At 43.8% G+C, this 22,207-nt stretch overlaps 1 protein-coding gene across 2 annotated transcripts in view; it reads right to left on the bottom strand.

The window, feature by feature from the left end:
* The window catches only part of SLC60A1 (solute carrier family 60 member 1), a 61,138-nt gene that overhangs the window by 21,857 nt on the left and 17,074 nt on the right, over positions 1-22,207 (bottom strand). For both annotated transcript variants that reach the window (XM_077157566.1, XM_077157565.1), the window contains exons 7-9: positions 14,310-14,457; positions 9,344-9,414; positions 7,580-7,700 (exon numbers count right to left, since the gene is read on the bottom strand). In XM_077157566.1, the coding sequence (XP_077013681.1) occupies positions 7,580-7,700; positions 9,344-9,414; positions 14,310-14,457 (340 nt within the window). The remainder of the gene's footprint in view (positions 1-7,579; positions 7,701-9,343; positions 9,415-14,309; positions 14,458-22,207) is intronic.

Genomic DNA, 22,207 nt, shown 5'->3' with positions numbered 1-22,207 from the left:
CAAGATGGATGAGCCTGGAGGACATAATGCTGAGTGAAATAAGCCAGACACAAAAGGATAGATACTGTATGACTCTACTTTTATGACCAGGTTAATGGTAAAATCGGAGGCTTATAATAATGAATATAGGGGACTTCGAGATACATAGAGGCTAGAGATGGGTGAACATTTAACTAATGAGGTTGAACTCAAATGTAAGAGAATAGATAGAAGTGAGGGTGGTTCTCTAGTGGATCTATAAGTAAAAATACTGTATTGAAGGTGACCATTATTAAAAGGGGTTATATAGACCTGTGTGTCCCACTGATTAACATTACAAATATAAATAAGTTCTTCCATGAACTACTTCAAAGGTATGATTCTTGTACAAAGAGCATTTAAGTTCAGGGTACAGCAGAAATGCTATTGCCTGCTATGGGCTATGTTTAACCACAAAACATCAGCAGTACCAGAGCAACAGCAGGGGTATATAATGGGGGGAGGGACAAGAGTTAAGGAGGAGGTTTAGATTTCCTATTTGGTGTGGGTGTGTTTATTGATTATCTTTCTCTTGGGAACAATGAAATTATCTAAACTGAGAGTGTTGACGGACTGTGACTTTGGGCATTGCATTGTACATGATGCCTAATGAATGCAGGTGGCTGAAGGATGCAATGACTAAGAAGGACATTGGCAAACGAGGGTGTATACATATGATTGAATATTGTGCTGCCACATAAAGGAATGAAGTCATGAGGCATGCAACAATGAGAATGAATGTGTGGGACATTGGTGAGGTGAAATAAGCTAGAAATGAAAGAACAATTATGGTATGGTCTCCTTTAGAAAACCCTTATAAGAAAACAGGGGACTAGATTATAAGCTCATATACCAGTCACAGTTAGTCCAGTGTGGTAATTATTATTTCTGGATTTTGAGAGGCTGTTTTATATATGTATAACCTGGTATTTAGAGATAAGAACGAAGCCAATCAGGTTGAGATTAAGGTAATTCATAACATAGGGGTAAGGAAGACATTGTCCATATTTTAGAACCTCACCTACTGCTTGAGACCAAAGGAAGAAAGGTTTATTTAGTCCGGAACCTAAATTTTCTGTAGCATATAATCTAACTCAACCTGTCTGGGTTGCTCATTTAAACAATAAAAACACAGGGATCCCAGAAAAGAATGAGGGACTTTAATCCTCTCTAGTTTAATGTAATACCTAGATACATCCTAGAATATATGAAGCAGATAATCAAAAAGTATTGGCAAAGTACCTTGAGGGATAGGAGAAAAAATATGGAACTGTTAAACTTTATTATCAGGGGGAATCCCCTGATACTGTGTCAAACATTAGAGACATCCAAATCAATAGGCCAAGCCCTTGATCTTGAGGTTTACTCTTGTGAAGCTTATGTAGGTAGCAGAGAAGCTTAGCCTACCTATACATAGGCCTAAGAGTTACTTCTGGAGGACCTCTTTGATTGCTCAGATACGGTATCACTCTTTCTAAGCCCACCTCTGAAAGTGAAATCATTGCCCTCCCCACCATGTGACATGACATCCAGGGGTGAAAGTCTCCTGGCGGCATGGGAGATGACTCCTAGGGATGAGTTAGTGCTGGCACTGTGGGATCAACAATTCCATCCTGACCAAGAAGGGGAAAAGAAGTGTAATAAATAAGGTATCAGTGGCTGGGAGAGTTCAAATAGAGTTGAGAGGCTACTCTGGAGGTCATTCTTATACAAGCTTCAGTTAGACACTGCTACCTATCATAACTTGCCAAACCCCAGCCCGTCCTAAAGAACACCAAGGGCATTATATAAGATTCTACAAAAGTTCCATGCACTAGGGTAACTTTCCAGAAACTTACAACCTCCAGATGGGTCACTGGACCAGATAAGTCCTGAAATCTAGAGGGCCCACCATCTCCAGAACCTTAGCTAATTCCATCTCCCTACCCCATATTATTGACAGGCCCTTCCAACATGAAAAAGTTAGAGTGGGCATAGTCCAAATACCCCTAAAAGAATGGAATAGAAAGATCAAAAGTGGTGGTGGAGTTATACAGAGAAGGTCAGGTTTAACATACGAATATGATTGCTGAATCATATACTGATATTTCTTTTAGACTCCAGTATCTCAGAGCAACTAGAAGTAAAAACCTAAAATTGTGGAATTATATCCCATACCAAACTCCAAAATCTGTTCTACAACTAATTGTGCTGTGCTTTGAAATTTATTGCTTTTATATATATATGTTATTTTTCACAAAAAAAGAAAAAGAAAGTCGATTGTGATGATAAAAAAGTTTTTATTCCTTCTACCCTCCTATATTCTGGAGCAGCTAGAAGGAAAAATCTGATATGATAGTATGGTAGCCCATGACAAACTCTGCGATCTGTCCTGTAACTACTTGTTGAAAAGTGCTTTGAAAACTATTGCTTTTCTCTTTCTTTGCTCTGTATATATGTTATATTATACAATTTTAAAAGTTAAAAAAAAAAGGAATAATGATGTGAGGCACACAATGAACTGAATAAACCATGGGGACAATGCGTTCTGCAAAATAAGCCAGCAACAAAAGAACAAATATGGTGAGGTCTCTCTCAGAAATTACATATATGAAAATGGGAGCCTAGATTGTGAGGCCTTATAGAAGCCACACTTAGTCTGAAGTTGTAAATGTATTTCTAGATTCTGAGACACTGAGGTATATGCGTTACCAGCTGGTATTTCCTGGAACTTTGAGTAACTCTGTGGCACCTAAGACCTGGAAATGGAGGGCTGCAGTCCACAATAACAGTTAAAGTAACTGAAAAAGAGATCAGGCTTCAGTTAGAGATAAAAATGAAGCAGTCTAGCTTGGACTAAGGTAAATCAGAATAGAGATTAAAGATGATGGTGTATGTACTCTAGACCTTTACCTACTGTATGAGACCAAAGGCAGAGAGGCTGATTGTGTCTAGAACCTTCATTTTTTATGACACACAATCTACATCAACCTGTCTGGATAGCTCATTTAAACAAATGAAACTCCTGGAGTCCAGAATGGGAACAAGCCCCTGTAGTTCTGTATAGCTTAATGTAATACCTGGAGACATCCCAGGCTATGGCGAACCAATAATTTAAAAATATTGCTAGAGTCCCTTGAGGGTCTGAAGAAAAAAAATATATATATATAAAATAATATGGAACTATTAACTTTTCCCATCTTGGAAACCCTAGGTACCCTTCAACCATTGGGGACTCCCAAGAAAATAGGCAGGGCTCTTGACTTTGAGGCTTGCCCTTATGAAACTTGTTTCTGTAGTGGAGAAGCTAAGATCACCTATAATGAGGCCTAAGAATTTCTTCCAGGAAACCTCTGTTGTGGCTTAGATGTGGCCTCTCTCTCTGAGCCCAACTCTACAAGGAACATCGGTGTCCTCTCCCACATATGGTACAGGCCATTCAAGGGTGGAATCTCCCTGACAGTGTGGGGTGTGACTCTTGGGAATGAGTCTGGCCCTGGCATTGTGAGATCAACAATGCCTTCCTGACCAAAAGGGTGAAAGGAAATGTAATAAAATAAAGCGTCAGTGGCTAAGAGAAAAGAAATGTAACAAAATAAGGTAACAGTGGCTAAGAGAGTTGAGAGGCTATTCTGGAGACTACTCTTAATGCAAGCTTCAGCTAGATATTGCTAGTTGCCATGGTTTGGCAGACCCCAGCCAGCATTGTTCCTGTTGACTCCTGAAAACACCTAGAGCTCAGACTGGGGCTCTATAAAAGTTTCATGAACTTTGCCCTCCCCCTCTACATGGGGCATGACATCCGGGGTGAATGTCTGGTCCTGGTGCCATGGGATCAACAATGCCATCCTGACCAAAAGGGGGAAAAGAAGAGTAGCAAATAAGGTATCAGTGGATAAGAGAGTTCAAATAGAATCAAGAGGCTACTCTGGAGGTCACTCTTATGCAAGCTTCAGTTAGACATTGCTACTATCAGAACTTGCCAAACCCCAACCAAAACCAATCCAGCCAATCCTAAAGAATAACTAGGGCAATATATAAAATTCTACAAAGGGTCCATGTACTAGGGTACCTTTCCAGAAACTTACAACCTCCAAATGGGTTCCTGGACAAGATAAATCCTGAAACCTACAGGGCCCAGCCTCTCCAGAATATTAGCTTATTCCATCTGCCTACCCCACATTATTGACACCCCCTTCCAATATGAAGAAATTAGAATGGGCATAGCCCACATCCCCCTAAAGAATGGGATAGTGGGATAGAAAGATCAAAGGTGATGGTGGATTTATACAGAGAAGGTAGGGGTTAATAAACAGTTATGATTGCTGAATCATTATATTGATATTTCCTTTAGTCTCTGATGTCTTAGAGCAGCTCTACATTTTCAGGCACTTCCCTCCAGCCTATCCATTATACCTTAACTAAAAAGGTGACATCTATATAAGGTGTAAGAATAACATCCAGGATAACCTCTCAGCTTGTTTGAAATCTCTCAGCCATTCACACTTTATTTTGTCTCATTTCTCTCTTCCCCCTTTTGGCCAAGAAAAAATAATAATAAAAAATAAATAGAAAAAATTTCAAAGCACATTGCAACAATTAGTTGTAGAATACATTTCAGAGTTTGGTATAGCTTACAATTCCACAATTTTAGGTTTTTACTTCTAGCTGCTCTAAGATATCAGAGACTAAAGGAAATATCAATATAATTTCCTCCATTAGTTTTTCTCCTCCTTTCCCCTTCTCTTCTCCTTCTGGGAAACCCACAGCACGTATATTCATGTACTTTGTGTTGTCATTCAATTTCCTGAGTCCCTGCTCATATTTTTCCATTCTTTTCCCTGTATTTTTTTTTTGCTTGTTGGATTTCAGATGTCCCATCCTCCAGTTCACTAATCTTATTTGCCTCTTGAAATCAACATTGTACGTTTCCATTGTTCTTTTCATCTCTTTTACTGTGCCTTTCATTCCCATAAATTCTATGATTTGTTTTTTCAGACTTTTGATTTCTTCTTTTTGTTCATTCCTTACCTTCTTTATATCCTCCCTCAATTCATTGATTTGATTTTTGATGAGGTTTTCCATGTCTATGACTTTGTTGTCTGTCTGTTCTTTGACATTCAGTTCAGTTTATTCTAGACCTCTAGCTTAGGTTTTTTTACAGATCAAAATTGTTTCAGTTCTTGTTTCTTGCCCTGCCTGTATGGTGCCCTTTATTTTTCCTTTAGGAAGGTCTCTTAGGTATTATAGACCCCAGCCAGATATTCCCAGACCAGACTGGCCTTGTCTCAGGAGGAAAGAGTCACCTGCGTCACCTTTCCCTGAGTGTGAGACCCAGCAGGCTGAAAGACTTTCCTGTGAAGCCTCTGGACTCTGTGTTTTTCCTATCCTGCCCAGTATGTGGTGCTTGTCTGCCTGTAGGTCCCACCAGCATAAGGTGATGTGGTACTTTTAACTCCAGCAGACTCTCCCTGCTGGGGCTGTGGTGGAGACAGAGGAGAGGTTGTAGGCTGGCTTTAATTGCTTCATTTTTCCACACCCACACTGGGGTCTGAATTCCTTGAGGGAGGGATTCCACCTATGCTGGGCCCCACCCCTCTCCTGGGGAAGGAACAGGCTCCAGACAAACTCTCAAACAAGCTTAATTCTGCCTATGCCTGGGGCAGTTGGAGCCTGAGAAGCCTTGCAGCTGTATTAAAAAAATAGTTAAGCCATTGAAACACAACTACAAAAAAGAAAAAGAAAAATTCTTTTCAGAGCAGGACCCTGTCCTCAGGTTTGCCCCTCTCTGCGCCGGGGCAAAAACCAACAACCTCAGCTTTTAGTTGAGGTTCAGCTGAGCTGGGGCCTATTTTTAACAGTTAGAATTTGTGAATTAATTCCACAATTGGAGTTTGGTTGCACTCAGCCCCTGTTGCTGGTAAAGGCTCTTTCCTTCCCGCTCTGGGAAGCAGCCTGCGGGGGAGGGGCCCTGGCCACCAGGGGAACTCATGGTTCTAGGTGGGCTCACAGCCAGTCCAGCTGGTCCAGACTGTGTGTCTAGTCACTGATGTGGCCCCAACAGTTGTTCTGTACTGTTCCTGGCTATTTACTAGCTGCTCTGCAGGATGAACTAAATCCCACACCTCACTAAGCCACCATCTTGGCCCCCTTAAGTCTGCTTTGAAATTGATTGCTTTTTTGTACATATGTTATTTTTCATAAAAAAAGAAAAAAATGTCAGTTGTGGTGATAGAAAAATATTTATTCCTTCTAGCCTCCAATGTTCTAGGGCAAGTAGAAGGAAAAATCTGAGATGGATGGTATGTAGCCCATGACAAACTCTGGGATCCGTCCTGTAACTACCTATTGAAGAGTGCTTTGAAAACTAAAAAAAAAGAAAAAAAAAGTTTCATGAACTAATTTGCCTTCCTGAAACCTAGAATTTTCAGAGGGTTCCTGGGCCAGACAAGTCCTGAGGCCCAGAAGGACCAGCCTCTCCAAGATTATCAATTAGTTACATCCCCCTACTCTTAGTGTCAACATCCCTTCTCAATTTGGGGAAGTTGGGACGGGTATTGCCCTAGGATCCCTGTAGGTTGGGAAGGAGGTCAGAGCAGAGGGAGGAGTTATAACAGAGAAAACAGGATTTGGCAAATGAGTATGACTGCTAAATCACTATACTCACGTTTCTTTTGGCCTCCAGTGTTTTGGAGCAGCTGAAGGGAAAGATCTGAGATAGTGGGATAGTAGCCCATAACAAACAATGTAATCTGTTTGGTAACTACTTATTGAAGTGCATTTTGAAAATTATTGCTTTTTCTTTCTTTTCTTTGTATATATGTTATATTTCACAATTAAAAAAAAAAAACAAAAACATAGGGCCACGATGGTTCAGCAGGCAGAGTTCTCACCTGCCATACTGGAGACCCAGATGCTTTTCCTGGTGCCTGCCCATGAAAAAAAAAATCAAATAAAAAATAAAAAAAGAATGGCCATGCTCATGGCTGACATAGTCACTGGCACTTTGAAAACTCTGGGTGGAAGGGCAGGCCAGGGCTCAGGGTTATGGAAATATTTTTGGGACTCCCCCTGCCTAGGGTTCCTAAGAAGAAGACTATTCTTGGGAGGTATCTATGCCCTCAAGGAGCTTTTCTTTGCCACTTGAGTTGAAGAACTTCATTTTTAAAAAGAGATTTGGACTAGAGTCAAAATCCTGAACTGCAAAGAGAAGGCCAATTACGCTGCTGGGCCGAGTTCCAACCAAGGAGGCAAGCTTCGCATTTTGGTGCCCTGAACAAGCTGGAAAGAGATTCTGGGCCCATGGTGGCTTGGCATGGTGGATACAGGAGCCAAGTTCACAATCCCTGCCCCTGTCCTAATGGAGAAACCATGAGTCAGCCTATCCCGTTCCTGCCTGGCCAAAGAGTCCAGTGCAGACAAAACAGGGAGAGGGAAAAAGGAAGCTGCAGAAAAATAAACATTTCCTTGCATTTTACTTGGAACAGTGCATGATTTGTAGCGTGCTAAGATCCATAGCGTTTCCCCCAACCTCCCCCGCCTCGTTTTCCGACTCTTGTGTAGAAACGGATTCTTTCCTTACCTGATGATTGTCCAGGGTGCATCCTGTGGAAAAACAGGAGCAAGATATAAAAGGTGAAAGCCAAGCAACCAAAGATCACGCCACAGACCAGGAAACTATAGCTGCCCTGAGCCTGGAATATCTGCCAAAAGGGGAAACAGAGAGATACAGGCCATTAAATCCTCTAGTGCACAACACAGCGAACCTGAAGTTAAGCTAATAGTACAATGACAAAAATGTGCTTTCATCAGTCATAACAAATGTACCATCCCAATGCAAGGTGCTAGCAAAAGGGTGGTATACAGGAATCCTGTAATTTATGTATGATTGTTCTGTAAACTCACAACTTCTCTAATAAAATAATAATAATAATAACCCAAATTTAAAAACCTTATATGGAAGATGTATTGGAGGAAGCAGCCTTCTTGAGCCCTTGGCAGATTTTTCAATCAAGTTGAGGCCCATCACACCAATACATGGAAACACAGGTAAGAGGAAAGTCTTGGCCTTGTTTCAAGGTGATGTGTTTATGGAGGACGCCAACAATCCTCTCTAAGGCAGGGATTGGACCTGGTGACCCTCTGCAATTCCTTTCAGCTCTGTGTCCTGGAACCTTCTGAAATCTCCATATTATCACTGAAGCTCTTACATACTACGTGTTCCTATACCCACAAGGTCTAACAATCAATTTACAGAGAAGAGATATATACATTTAAAATGCATGCAAACCATGGACCCTTCACCCAGCTTTAATAATTAGCAACAATTTCTTCTATACCCCTCTGCATTCTGTATTTTCCTTGTACTGGATTATACTGAAGCAATGCAGAGGGTATACTAAGAAGTAGCTCTTCCACCTGTCCAGAGGGGCAAAAGATAATTATGTAGTGATGAGGGGATTTTAGAGACTAAAAAGCCTAGGTTTGAACTTTACCTCTGTCAGTTCTTTTTTTTTTTTGAGAGAGGGAGGAAAGGAAGGAAGGAAGGGAGGAAGAAAGGGAAACATTTTTTTTTTAAACATTTTCTTGTTTCATTATATTTCGTTTGTTTATTTTTTACATGGGCTGGGGCCGGGAATCGAACCGGGGTCCTCCGGCACGGCAGGCAAGCACTCTTGCCCGCTGAGCCACCGCGGCCCGCCCCCCTCTGTCAGTTCTTAGCAGTGTAACTGAGTGAGGGCAAGTTGTTTAATATATTGATTTTGGTACCATGTGTTGTACAAAAGGGAATAAGAATATCTATATCATAGTATCCAGTAAAAAGTAGATGCTAGTATTCACCCCCCCAACCCCGAGGGACAAATGAAACATGGATATGTTTGAAGAAACCACGGGATAGTACGCCCTTGATTAGGGCAGGAGTTGGGCAGAAAAGCTGTGCCCTTTGCAGGGTCTAAGGGCTGGGAGATGTGGCGTTGGGAGTCGCATGTTGAGAAGGGATGGAAAAAGAACCCTGAGTGCAGCTCAAATCCATCTCAGTCTCTGAGAACTAAACTACATTCCCGTGAGGCCCCTTGTGGCCCCACTCCCAGTCATGGCTTCTGTTTGCTTTGGACTTCACCACACGTCACTTCATACTCCAGAACCACATTTGGAAGCCCAGCTTTCAAGGCTGGCTCTGAAACGGAAACAGGTCACACAAGCACAGTGGGGCCCTCCCTGTCCTGTGGGAGATTCAGAGAAGGGACAGCCTGGGTTGAGAAGGTGGCTGGCTGGCAGTTTCTCACCTGTGCTGAGGAGTGCACCCCAACTGCTTCTCCCTCTCCCCTAGAGTTTCCCAACATACCGAACCAACCAGCATCTGAAGTACCATCTCGCCGATTCCTGCCCCCGTCACCAGCACTGTGGTTGCACAGCCTAAAACAAAGAGAAGGACTGAGTTTGGGAGAAGCAAGTTAAGGAGCCAGGAGTCAGCTGTCATCATTATTTCTCAGAACCTCTGGAAAATGGAATGAATGTTTAAGAGGACTGCTTTGGGTTCCTAAGGTTTCTTAGACTTTAGACTTTAACTTTGCTTTGGGAATTCTTATTAGATTTTATGGTTAGTAGTTTTTCCCTTAATCTGAAACTTTCACTTGCTCACAGCTGTCTTTGGGGCAAGTACCAATCTAGCTGCCATGTATGTTTCCAGAAAGATTTCCTGACATTTTCAGGCCAGTCCTCTCCTCTAGGCAGACCAGTGTCCCAGCTGCCCTGGCGTTGCACTGACCAGCCCAAATGCCTCTGACAAGTCTGAGAGCAAGTCACAGGCTTTCAGAACCCAAGCACTTGCTATTGGCACAGTGGCCAATACACAGTAGACATTTAATGTCCATTGTAATAAAACAATGATCATCATCCTCTATTCTGGGCCTGAAGTTCCTTTTAGCTCTTTTAGTTTCAATTAAGTCTGTGTCTGTCTCTGTCCCTTTGCTCTCACACTGTTCACTGCCCTGCCTGACCTTGCCCCACCCTGCCCATCCTGGAATGCCTTTCCTTTTCCTCTTTGTTTTCCAAATCCTGGGTCAGCTCACGTCCCATCTCCTCCATGAAGCTCTCTCTAGATTCCACACTGGTCATTCCCTTCTCTGAATTCTAAGAGCACCCACGATCTACTCCATTCATCCACTCAAAACATGCTGAGAGCCTTCAGTTGCCATCAGGTACTGTGCTCAATACTGGGACCACTCAGAGCAATAACAGTGAGTCAACATATATGGAGCACCCGTGAGCCGGGCATGCTGCTAAGTCAAGAGCTTTACATTCACGTGTAAAAATCATCCTAAAATAGATGGAAAGACTAGTGGTCAATGGGAGGGAGAGGTAAGGGGTTTGGTATGTATGAGTTTTTTCTTTTTACTTTTAATTTCTTTTTCTGGAGTGATATAAATGTAAACTCATTCTGAAAAGCGATCATGATGAATGATATACAACTACGTGATGATATTGTGAAGGCATTGATTGTACACCATGAATGGAATGTTTGTATGTTAAGAATGTATGTACTTGTACACTGTATCAATAAAAATTTACAAAAAGAAATCCTAAAATGTAGGTGCTTGCATATCTGTTTCACAGATGAGACAAACAGGGCTCAGAGAAGGGAAGAAAACCGTACAAGGTCATATACGATCAGTAAGAAGTACTGAGGCAGAATCTACACTGGGGTCTGCTGATGGCCTTCAAGTCCGCGCTCATTCCCTTGGCCCCTGCTGGCACCACAGGGAGAGCGCTGTCTAGGAGAGGAGGCAGGTAATTTAGGTTCAGAAGTCTTGAGATGGGTCGAGTAAGAAAGGCAGGTACCATGCATGTGCAATGGGGCAAAAGGAAGGGGGGTGGTCACCAGTCCAATGGGGCCCAGAAAGGTTTCCTGGAGAGATGGAAGGGGAGAGACTTAAATTGGGTGTGGAAGGATGGACAAGCGGATGAAGGCATGGGATTGGGCAGAGAGGGCATTCCAGGCAGACGGTTTAACATGTGCCAAAGAATGGAGGCCCAGAGAAGTTTTGTGCCATCAGGAAATAGCAAGGGATTCAACACAGTAGAATGCAGGTTATGAGGAGAAAGGGGAAGAGAGAAGGCTGGAGAAAGGAAGAGACATGGGAAGGTAAAGGGTTGTCATCAGTTTTGTGTTTTAAGAGGATCCTCTGGTGGTTCAGGGCTCACCTTCCATGTGGGAGACCGGGATTTAATTCCTGGACCATGCACCTCCCCACCCACCCCCCAAAAAAGGATCCCTCTGCAGCAGCATGGAGGATGGCTTAGTAAAGCACTGGGTTTTGTTAAATGTGCTCTACGTGATTTTAATGTTCAGCCAAGGATGAGAGCCACTAGAAGCAAGAATGAAGGCAGGGAGACAAGCCAAGATATAATTAAAATAGTCCAAGCAGGTAAATGATAAAGGCCCAAATGAATGCAGAGGTCATGGGAAATGAAGAGGATGGAGTTGAGGGATAATTTACAGGTGGAATCAATCAATAGAGCATTATTACTAAACTCAAACAGTTGTTGATCACTCAGAACTCCATATTTCATATAGTACCAGCATCATTTCACTATTTCTTTTACCCATGAAGTTTAGCGAGCAATTGAGGGACTGGGGAGGAAGCTGAGTGCATGCCCACCCCCGGGGGGCTGGGCGAATGGCCCGGGGTCGCCTCACAGCTGGAGGCACTATCTCTGGGACAGGTTGAGGGGGAGATTGTGCTTCTTTGGGCTTGACCTGCAGGACCCAGCTCTTGTGTCCTTAGAGCAGAAAGATGGATGAATGAAGGGTCAGATGGATGGGTGGTGACTGGCTGGAGGAGACCTCGTCATTTTGCATTAAGGCCAGGATTTCTTCAGAGTCATAATTCAATTAAATTGATATCAGGCCATTCCCTGATGTGGAGGTATCCCTCAGATCATGTGTGCCCCCATGCAGAGGAGCTGAAAGTCAAAGAAGCTCAAATGCATTTGATACTTTGATTCATTCTCTTGTACAAATTGTTTTTCTTCTAAATTGCAAATGTTAAACAAGGTGTAGGGTGCTCTCATTTGGATTTAAATATACATGTATATTTATATGCCCAAAATGGATCTGGGAGGAAACAAAGTGCTAAATGGCATTATTTTCGACTGCGTTCACTTACTGCTTTATATGCTTCGATTAAATTGAGGGTTTTGCAGTGAGCATATACTTCTTTTATAATTTAAAAAAAAATCCATTTTGAAACAAGAAACTTGCATGTTTACTGCAGAAATTTTTTGATTATTTTTTAATGACCCATGATGATGTTATGTGCTGTTCTAGTTTCACAGCTGTTAAAACATATACCATACAATAAGTTAGCTTAAACAGAGGGAATTTATTGGCTCACAGTTTTGAGGCTAGGAAAATCCCAAAATTGAGGCACCAGCAAGGTGATGTTTTCTCCCAGAAGAGCGAGGCTTTCGGGGCTGGTTGCCCGTGTCCTTGGACCCTGTTTTTCCATCACATGCAGTGCACATGCAGCCTCCCCTCTCTCTTCCAGGTTCCGCTGACTTCCAGCCTCTGGCTGCTCCCTACAGTGCCTCTCCATCTGACTCTCACTCTGCTCATGAAGGACTCCAGGGAGCTGGGTTCAAGTCCGACCTGATTCAGCTGGGCCGCAACTTAAGTGAAGTAGCATCTTGAAGAGATCTTATTTCCTGTGGGTCTATACCCACCAGAAAGCAGACCAAGACTCAAGCACTTGTCCAAACTGGGGCACACAATTCAATCACCACAGGTGCTATAATTATTGGGGTTAATCCTTTGGTTTCAAGGATCCAAACTGTCCTTGTCTCCCATTACTGTGGCTAATTGAGACCTGGATGTAACTCGAATTACTCCAACCCTCCCTACACAGCAATTTCCCCCACTCCTAAGAGGATGCTCATCTTAATGCCACTTTTCTAACACTCCAGGGCATCTCTATTTACTTCTAAGGATAACATTCCATCAAAACAGAATTAATTTTAATTAAGTTATTTAGAAACAAAAGATCTCTGCCATATGCAAGCTAGGGGATGGGCAGGAGATTAGTCAAGTGAATTAGAGTTTTCTGACATCAAAGGAGCTGTGTCACAACCACACACCAGGTGCAGAGTCACTCCTAACCCTCTATGCTTCAAGCAACATCCACAAAAATAAGGCAATGAGGTAGTCTGACTGATGATTACATTATAAAACACCTTTCCTAAGCCATAACTTTTCCTGTGCAACCTGACTTTACTTTTTTTCTCAACATGTCCCAAGAATGATTGGACGTGGCTTTTTCCCCCCCAGGTCTCATTTTTTAATTGATGTTTATCTTCTGATTAATTTGCAAGAGATAGTTATACAGTGCAGACTTTTAGTCTTTGATTTTTACGTGGTCTACATAAATCCTCCATTTGAAAACATCCCTTAATATGGTTCATGTCTTTTTCTTTTCTTCAGAGTACTTTTTCCTTTATTCAAATTCTAATTTATATTCCATAGTATTTTCTTCATTGTCTTAGTTCAAAGTTTAGGTACATCTGTACTCATACTTTGTCTAGTTTTTCTTTTTGATATAATTCATTTTTATATCAAAACACTTAATTTGAATATTTCCAGTGAAAATACAGGATCTAAAATTTATTCCTATCTAGCTACTAAATTTATTTTTCTTGTTATTTTTTAAAACTTTTTTATTGTATAGTATAACATATATACAAAGCAAAGAAATAAAAAAGCAATAGTTTTCAAAGCACTCTTCAACAAGTCGTTACAGGACAGATCCTAGAGTTTGTCATGGGCTACTATACGATCCTCTCAGATATTTCCTTCTAGCTGCTCCAGAATTCAGGAAGCTAGAAGGCTTAAATATTTTTTTATCATCGCAATCAACTTACCTTTTTCCATCTTTTTTTTTTTTGTGAAAAATAGCATATATACAAAAAAGCAATAAACTTCAAAGTTTGGGTTTTTCTTTTGAACTTGGAATGCATGTTAGCAAAACGTCAGCTATAGAGCAGTAGATATTACTCTGGGAAAAAAAGAAAAGTCTAATGCTTCTCTGTGACCTGAAATCCCATTGGCGCGAGTATAATTGTGAATGACGGGAGCCACGTGGGTGTACCTGTCCCCACCAAAGTCAGGAGGGGGCGCTCCTTTCCCGGAGGAGCTGGGCTATTGATCTAGCTGGAAGGAGGTGCTAGCCGGGAAATCACAGGAAGGGGGGCATGGGGCGCAGGAAGTGGCACCTAGCTAGAGCAGATGCCTCTTTGCCCTGCGCCCTGGCACTCACCTCTGTACTGGAGGATGTCCTCAGTGTAGGCCAGAATGCTAGGGAAGGTGCTACTGAGGAACAGGCCCAGGCTTGCCGTCCCCACAAACAGGAGGACCATGTTGTAAGCGAAAATGAGAAGCACCAGGAATGTCACCACCACGCCGACCTGTCACAACAGAGGTGGAGGCAATTAGAAACTGGGAGAAGCCAAGCATCCAGTAAGGAAGAGGAAAAAGCCAGAGTCAGAAAGACCTGCAGGCTTGGCAAGTTTCCTCTCCAGTGCCAGCAGTGCTGTGGCGCCAATGCACCACCCTGCGGTGACTCTGGGAACTGCGCCCCTCCTATCCTGGTATCTACGGGAGAAGCCCTGAGAGTACAAGGCAGCACAGGGAGGCGCGCCCACTTGCATATCTGTGCAATTAACCTATCACACAGGCATTCTAAGCTCTTAGTGAGTGGATACTGCTGGTTCCCAAGGTCTTATCTGTAACCATAGATAATTCCATCCCAGACACCAGCTCTCCCTGCTCTGCTGGCCAGGCTTATATAAGACTCCTCTGCTTTTCTGTTACTTCTCTTTCCCGTAGAGCTCTGAGCTCACCGGAGCCAAGAGTACTCAGAGAGGAAGCATTGGGTGGCAGGAGAGGAGAGTGATGACTGCAGTGTCCTCACCCTCAGGGAATCCAAGCACACCTCTCAGGGACAGGGTCAGTCGTGGGGCAACCAGCTTGGCTTCCTCCCAGATTTGCCTCAAGATTCTCAGGGGCAGAGTCCAATCTATGGTTAGGAGCTCCTGCGATGGGCTAAAGGGCTCAGAATCTTTCTAATTCAGTAAGCGTCTCTACCACTTAGGCACGTTTTTGCTACAATAGCCCTATTTCTAAGTTCTTTTAAATTGTTTTTTTCTTCTTCTCAATATTGGATACTTTCCATGCAAAACCCCAGTGGGGAGAAACTCCACACACCACAAGATTTAGAGACAGAAGGCCCCAGGTGTAAGTCCCAGCTCTGCTTTTCACCCGATGTGGGACCTTGACACAGTTGCACTCTCTGATCCTTAGTCTCCTTATCTGAAAAATGGGAATAGTTACAAAAGCTCCACTACAGGGTGGTGGCAAAGGAATACAAATGAAGGGGCTCTGGAAAGTGTGAACCTGTAGAGCGCTATTAGTCCTACTACTGGTGTGTGAGCTTTTCTTACTGTCTCAGGAGATGAGGATCTGCTGTAGATACTCTTAGCTTTAAGGCAAACCTTTACTGAGTGAGCACATCTCTTTCTAGAAAACATAAGATAGAGTATAGAGCTAGGAGGTGTGCAAGAGATCATATTTGATCCAGCTTCCATCCCTCTATACTTTACAGGTGAGATATTGAGATTGTAGAAAACCAGAGATTTTCATGAAGTTACAAAATAGATGCTTGGGAATTTGCTCCATACTAGAAAAATAGTCCGCGATCCCAACCCATGATCCCTCCCCCTTTAATTTCCTTAACCAGCCCCCCAGTCTCTGTACCACCAGATCTTCTAGGTGTGAGGTGTTCTCCTGGAATCATGCACTGAGTCTTAATGTCCTTACTGAGAAACACTTCTTGCCCCTGAGAAGGTTTAGCCACATTCTCTTCACAATCTAGAGGCAACATGGAAGACCTCTTCTGTGCAGTGAAAATACCAAAGCAATGGACACATCTATGATTCCAAAGATAATGTATTTATCTTGCACAGAAATTGGACCCATAACTCCATTTGCTCTTTCTTCCTCTGGTGCTCAATTTCTAAATGTTGGAGTGGTCTAGGATTATTCTAGCTCTTCTTTATCTACATTCCTGGACCCTTGTTCCAGCTGATTTCAAATATTTCTTTGCCAGGGATTCTTGAAGATGTCCTTGCAGCCATTACCTGTGTCCAGAACTCCAGACTTGCATATGAAATGGTCCCTTTGGCACAGTCACTGGATGACTAACTTAATGTGGCCAAAACAGAACTTTTAAGTTCTGCCACCAAACCCGCTCTTCCCCCTACTGCCCCCATCAATTAATAGCATCCCCATCCATCCAGTTTTTCCAGCCCTAATCTAAGAGTAGTCCTCAGTTCCTTGTTCCCTCACCTCCTATATTTAGGCCAATGGCAAGTCCTGTCAACTCTATCTTAAAGGCCATATTAAAAGAAGATACACAAATGGCTAACAGGCACATCACTGGCTCTTAGGAAAATGCAAGTCAAAACCACAATGAGATATCACTGCATACCCACTAGAATGGCCACTATTAAAAATACGGATAATACCAAGTGTTGGAGAAGACATGGAGAAGTAGGAATACTTGTTCACTGTTGGTGGGAATGTAAACTGGTGCAGCCACTGTGGAAGAAAGTTTGGCAGTTCTTCAGAAAGTTAAGTATAGAATTAACACATGACCCAGTGATCTCTCTTCTTGGTATATACCCAAAAGAACTGAAAGCAGGGATTCAAACAGACATTTGCACACTAATGTTCATAACAGTATTATTCACAATAGCTAAAAGATGGAAGCAACTTGTGTCTACCAAGAGATGAATAGACAAACAAAATGTGATATATTCATACAATGGAATATGGTTCAGCAACGAAAAGAATGCAGGTCTGATACATGCTTCAACATGGATGAACCTTGAAGACATCATGTTGCATGAAATAAGCAAGACACCAAAAGATACATCGTATGATGTTATATGAAATAATTAAAACATGCAAATTTATACAGTCGGAAACTAAATTACGGGTTACCAGGAGCCAGGGACAGGGTAGGGATGGAGAGTTCATGCTTAGTGGGTGCAGAGTTTCTGTCTGTGGTAATGGAAAGTTTTGGAATGGATGGTGGTGAAGACGGCAGCACAACATTGTAGATGTTACACCAGTGAATTGTATTTTCAAAAGTGGTTAAAATGAGAAATTGTAGGTTGTAAATACACTACCAGAAAAAAATGTGAACATACCATAGAACTATAGAGCACAAACAGTGAATCCTAATGCAAACTATGGTTTATAGTTAATCGTATAATTGTTCCATCAATTGTAACAAAAGTACCAAAGGAGAAAAAAAACCTTGTTAGAATCTTTGTATTTCCCTTTAATTCCACCATGGCCACCTCGCCCCAGCACCACCGCCCCCTGCCTGGTCTGCAGTAGTGGTCATTGCACCGGGCTCCCTGCTCTACGTTTGACCATCTACAATCCATTCTTCCACCCACCAACTAGAGTGAGCTTTTAAAATGCAGCGCAACTCATGTCCATTCCCTGTTTCAAACTTTCTAGGACTCTCCGGGCTCAGAGCTGTGGTCAGAATGGGCAGTAAACATGGGACCCGTTATGGCACCTCCCTCAGGAAAATGATGTAGAAAATTGAAATCAGCCAGCATGCCCAGTACACGTGCTCCTTCTATGGCAAAACCAAAATGGAGAGAAGAGCTGTTGGGATCTGGCACTGTGGTTCCTGCGTGAAAACAGTAGCTGGTGGTGCCTGGACATACGACACCACCTCTGCAGTCACAGTAAAGTGGCAGCCACCAGGAGACTGAAGGAATTGAGAGACCAGGAGAAGCTCCACAATGTGAAACATCTCTAGCCTAAAATAAATTTATGTTAAAAAAAAAAAACAAAACTGTCTAGGGGCTTCCACTTAACAGACTTAGCTTTTAATAAAGCCCTACAGGATTTAGGTTGCGTCTGCTTCCCAAACTTATCTCCCTCTGCTGCCCCCACCCCTGACCCCACCCGCTGCCCTCCAGCTCAGTCTCTTTACACTGGCAGTGCCCTCGAGGGGCGCTCAGCCCTCTGCTCTTTGTGTGCATGGCTGGTGCCGTCTTGATCCTCAGGTCTCAACGTAAGTCTCTTCAGTCTCAGCCCCTGGGTGGCCTCCTGAGTCCCGGCTCCACACTCGTACTTGAAGATGCTGCTACTGGCCCGCCCCTGCCATCCAGCTACCCCACTTTCAAACTACCCGTTTGTCCAGGCTAGCCTCGGGGACCGTCACCCAGCAAGAAAACTGGGATTTGGAGACATGTGAAAACCCTAACTCTCTTATTTTAGCCTTGGTGACAGAAGGCTGTGTATGCTTATGGCAAACTCTCAGCTCTACCAGCCAACTCTGCCCGCTCCAGGAGGCCCCTCTGCCGGGCCAGGTGACTGTCTCTCTCCCTGTGGGCCAGGGCTCCCTCTCCCTTCCCAGCCCAGCTCCGGTCCTGTCTCTCCCAAGCTTATTTCTCTCCAGTGCCGTTCCCATCATGGCTTCCTTCACTTCCTCCCGCCGCTCCTTCGTGGCGCCCTTCCCTCACCGCCCTGTTGATGAAGGCATGCTCCCCTCCTGACCCCAGAGACCCGTCGCTTGCTCTCCAGCATTGCTTCCTCCACCATTACTCTGTAGCATTTCTTCATTAACATTCTGACCCAGGTACTCCCACCGCCTCAGCGCTGTCACAGCCACGGCTCACCAATTTCAGGAACACTTTCCCGTTTGCCCCAGTGTCTTTAGAACCCAATGCTCATGGTTATTCCTGTGGTCCCATTTCCTGCCATTATGTTTTTATGTCTTCGCTGTGGATGGTTGTTGAGCATTAGTCCATAATGCTGCAGCATACCTTTGTTTACCCACCAACTCTCTACTGGAAGCAACGACCTTGCTTTTAGACAGCCTTCTAATTTTGAGGGGCTCCCTCATGGTGGGAACTTGAAGGGATTTGCTTCCCACAACAGAGGCCCAAGGTGCCACCCACCCACTCTCTCTCCACTCCCGGCGGGTATATTTAAGCGGTGGCCAGGTAGCCTCGGTGAAACCAATCGGATACTCCTGCCTGGGATTCTGGCTCTAAAGGGAATGAAACAAAGATGCAGGCATGATTGAGGGATTATTCACAGCAGCGGTGCTGAAAGTTCAGAGGTGTGAGTGTCCCGTGGTAAAGGGGTAAACTGAGGCATTCCTATCACACCATTCCTTTGGCCTTAGCAGTATAGTAGCTTCCTTTGGTTCCTGGCTATTTTCAGAGCCTGGTACTTTAGCCTTTCTATTAATTCTGTGGAATGCACAATAGCCTTCTAATAATCATTTTCTGATTAAATTAGCCAGGGTCCATTTCTGTTGCTTGCAGCCAAGAACCCTGTCTCATACACACCCTAGCCATCACATCAGCTCCAGCACTCACCCATCATGTAGTCACACTGTCCCAGAGGCACATCCCTACCCATGCCACGCTCCCCCTCTGCGAGGAGCATACTCAGTCTGCTGTCACCAATGCAGTTCGCATTTGTACATGGATTCTTAGAACCACCTCTTCCAACATCCTGAACTCAAAGCCTCCCTTCGCCGACCACAACCTTCTCACTCTTTACCCCTCCCACCACCTCCTTCATACCCACTTCTCACCTAACCAGAATCCTTGCTCTCCGTTTCCTCCTTCTCTCTCATCCACCTGCCCGATTAACCTCCTGAGGTCCTGCTACAATTGCATCACTCTCCTGTCCAACAACCTTCAACGCTCTTAGACCTGGGAAGGGAGGCTCCCTCCCTGGGCCTGAGCTCTAGCAGGCCTTGCTTCATCTGTGCTCTTTTAAGGGATCCTCAGGCATAAGGGGTATCCTGCATGTCCCCTTCTGCACCAAGCACCAGGGAATCTGCAATACTGGATTTCCCTGCTCTAATGGCTCTGAGTTGATGTTCCCAAGGCAGAACATGTCATTGGTGTGTGCCACCCCTAAGCCTGAGGGGTGGCCAAAGGATGGCTGGACAAGCAAGCTGAGGTGTCCACAAAGGTGCACCAGGCCCCCGTGGTGTGGAAAAGAGAAGCTGGGTGGGAAGAGAAGGGGGAAAGTCAAGGGTGAGGGCTCACTCCATCTGCCACATTCCAAGCAGAACTCCAAGGAGTTGAGAATTTTAAACGTAGACCCAGTTTTCCAGGTCAATACAAAGGTATATTTGTCAAGGTAGGAAGATAAAACATACTTTATTTAAAAGTTTGTTACCTTGATTTGTAAATATAAAATATTTATACATACAGTATGGGCACCTCCATTTGTACTCTTGCCAGGCCCTACAAGTGTAACTGCCAACTGATCAAAGTCCAAACTTTGGCATCCAAGGCATAACCCAAGGAGGTGAGTCTCCTAAATCAGCCAACACAAACTGATCGGCCCTGCGGTCTTTCTTTGATAAGGGTGTCCTCTCTACCTTTGCTCTTGCGTTCCCTTTGACAGAACCCTTCCTCACTTGCATCACCCACTCGCATCTCTCAGCCAGCTTCACCTTTTGGAAATTTCTCTCCATCCTTTAAACTCTGCAACTCTTCCTCTTCCTTCATGATGCCTCCCCAGACCGACCCAGGTGGAAGTGGTTCTACTCCCTGCAGGGACCTACCACACTTAGTAAGCTTCCCTCGTCTGACACTTAGGATATTCTGCCTTATTGAAGAGATCTGGGCATCCACCTTCTCTCCCTTAGTGGACTGTAAGCTCCCTGGAGGCAGAGATCTTCTTTTACAGAAATTGGCACCCTTGTGTACTCTTGAAGTCAGTAAGTGGTTGTTGAGACCAGGAGAATGTTGAGAAAGGGGTGACTCTTCATTTAACAGAGAGGACCACTTGGAGGTGGCTATAGTTAGAATGAGATAGTAGCTTTGCCAGCTGCAGCATAGGAGAGGCTCCCTCAGGGCTGTTCAACTCTAGCTCCTGAACAGGCTGCACGCTCCAGGTAGCAAAAAAGCTTTACAAGCAATTCAAATGCCCAGGCTCCTGTCCACAGCTCCTGAACCAGAGTTGCTGGGGTGGTGGCCCAAGAATCTGCATTTTCTAAAAGCATCTACGGGGAGTCTAATATATTTGGGAATCTCTTGTTCTAGGACAGTGCTTTCCCAAACTTGCTTGATAATATGACTCCATCAGGGTGGCTTGTTAAATATGTGGCTGGCACTTGAACAGATATCAATGTCTGCATGTTCACAGCAGCATTATTCACAATAGCCACGAGGAGGAAGCAACTCGAGTCCTTCAATGGATGAATGGACAAAATGTGGTATATCCATACAATGGAATACTATTTGTCGTGAAAGAGAAATGAAGTTCTGATGCATGCAACAACACGGATGAAACTTGAAGGTATCATGTTGTGCAAAATAAGCCAGACACAAAAAGACAAATCTTGTATGATCTCGCTTAAATGAAATATCTAGAAAAAACACATTCATACAGACAGATGGTGGTTTAAAGGTTACCAGGACCGGGGAGGGTGGGGTGGGAAGAAGGAATTATCGCCTAATGGGTGAATAGATTCTGTTTGAGTTGATGAAAAAGGAAGGGTAATGGATGTCAGTGATGCTGGCATCAGATTGTGAATATAATTAATACTACCAAATTGTACATTTGAATACGGTTAAAGTGGGACATTTGTTCTCTGTATTGGTTTCTGTGATAAAAAGTTAAGAAAGGGGACACAGGCGGGTCAGTGGTAGAATGCTCACTGTGCATATGGGAGACCCGGGTTGGAGTCCTAGACCATGTACCCGCTTCAAAAAAAAAAAAAGAAAGAAAGAAAATGGATTGCTAGGCCTCTCCACTGGATATACTAATTCCCTGAGTCTGGGTTGGGTCCAGGAATCTGATTTTCCTTTTTAAAAGGAACTCCCACACCAGTATTTCCACAGACTCCTCCTTAAGGCTTCCTCCCTTGCTCCTCTGCCGATCAGCAGGTGCAGATGACTCTTTCCTGTCAAACAAAACTCCCCTCAACTTAGAAATACCTGCAAAGAAAAACTCATACTCTTGCTTCCTTGTCTCTGCTCCTTCTCACCCTCACCCCCCACCGACCCCCTGAAGGGAACTGGAAATTCTTGAAGGTCATCAACTACAAGAAGGCCAAACCCAAGCTCTTCTTAGGGGGTCATGACTTTTGGTCTC

This window comes from Tamandua tetradactyla, chromosome 4, assembly GCF_023851605.1.
Source record: "Tamandua tetradactyla isolate mTamTet1 chromosome 4, mTamTet1.pri, whole genome shotgun sequence".
Lineage (NCBI taxonomy): Eukaryota > Metazoa > Chordata > Mammalia > Pilosa > Myrmecophagidae > Tamandua > Tamandua tetradactyla.
The sequence above is the reverse complement of the archived record's forward strand: the minus strand, read 5'-3'. Positions and strand labels throughout refer to the sequence as shown.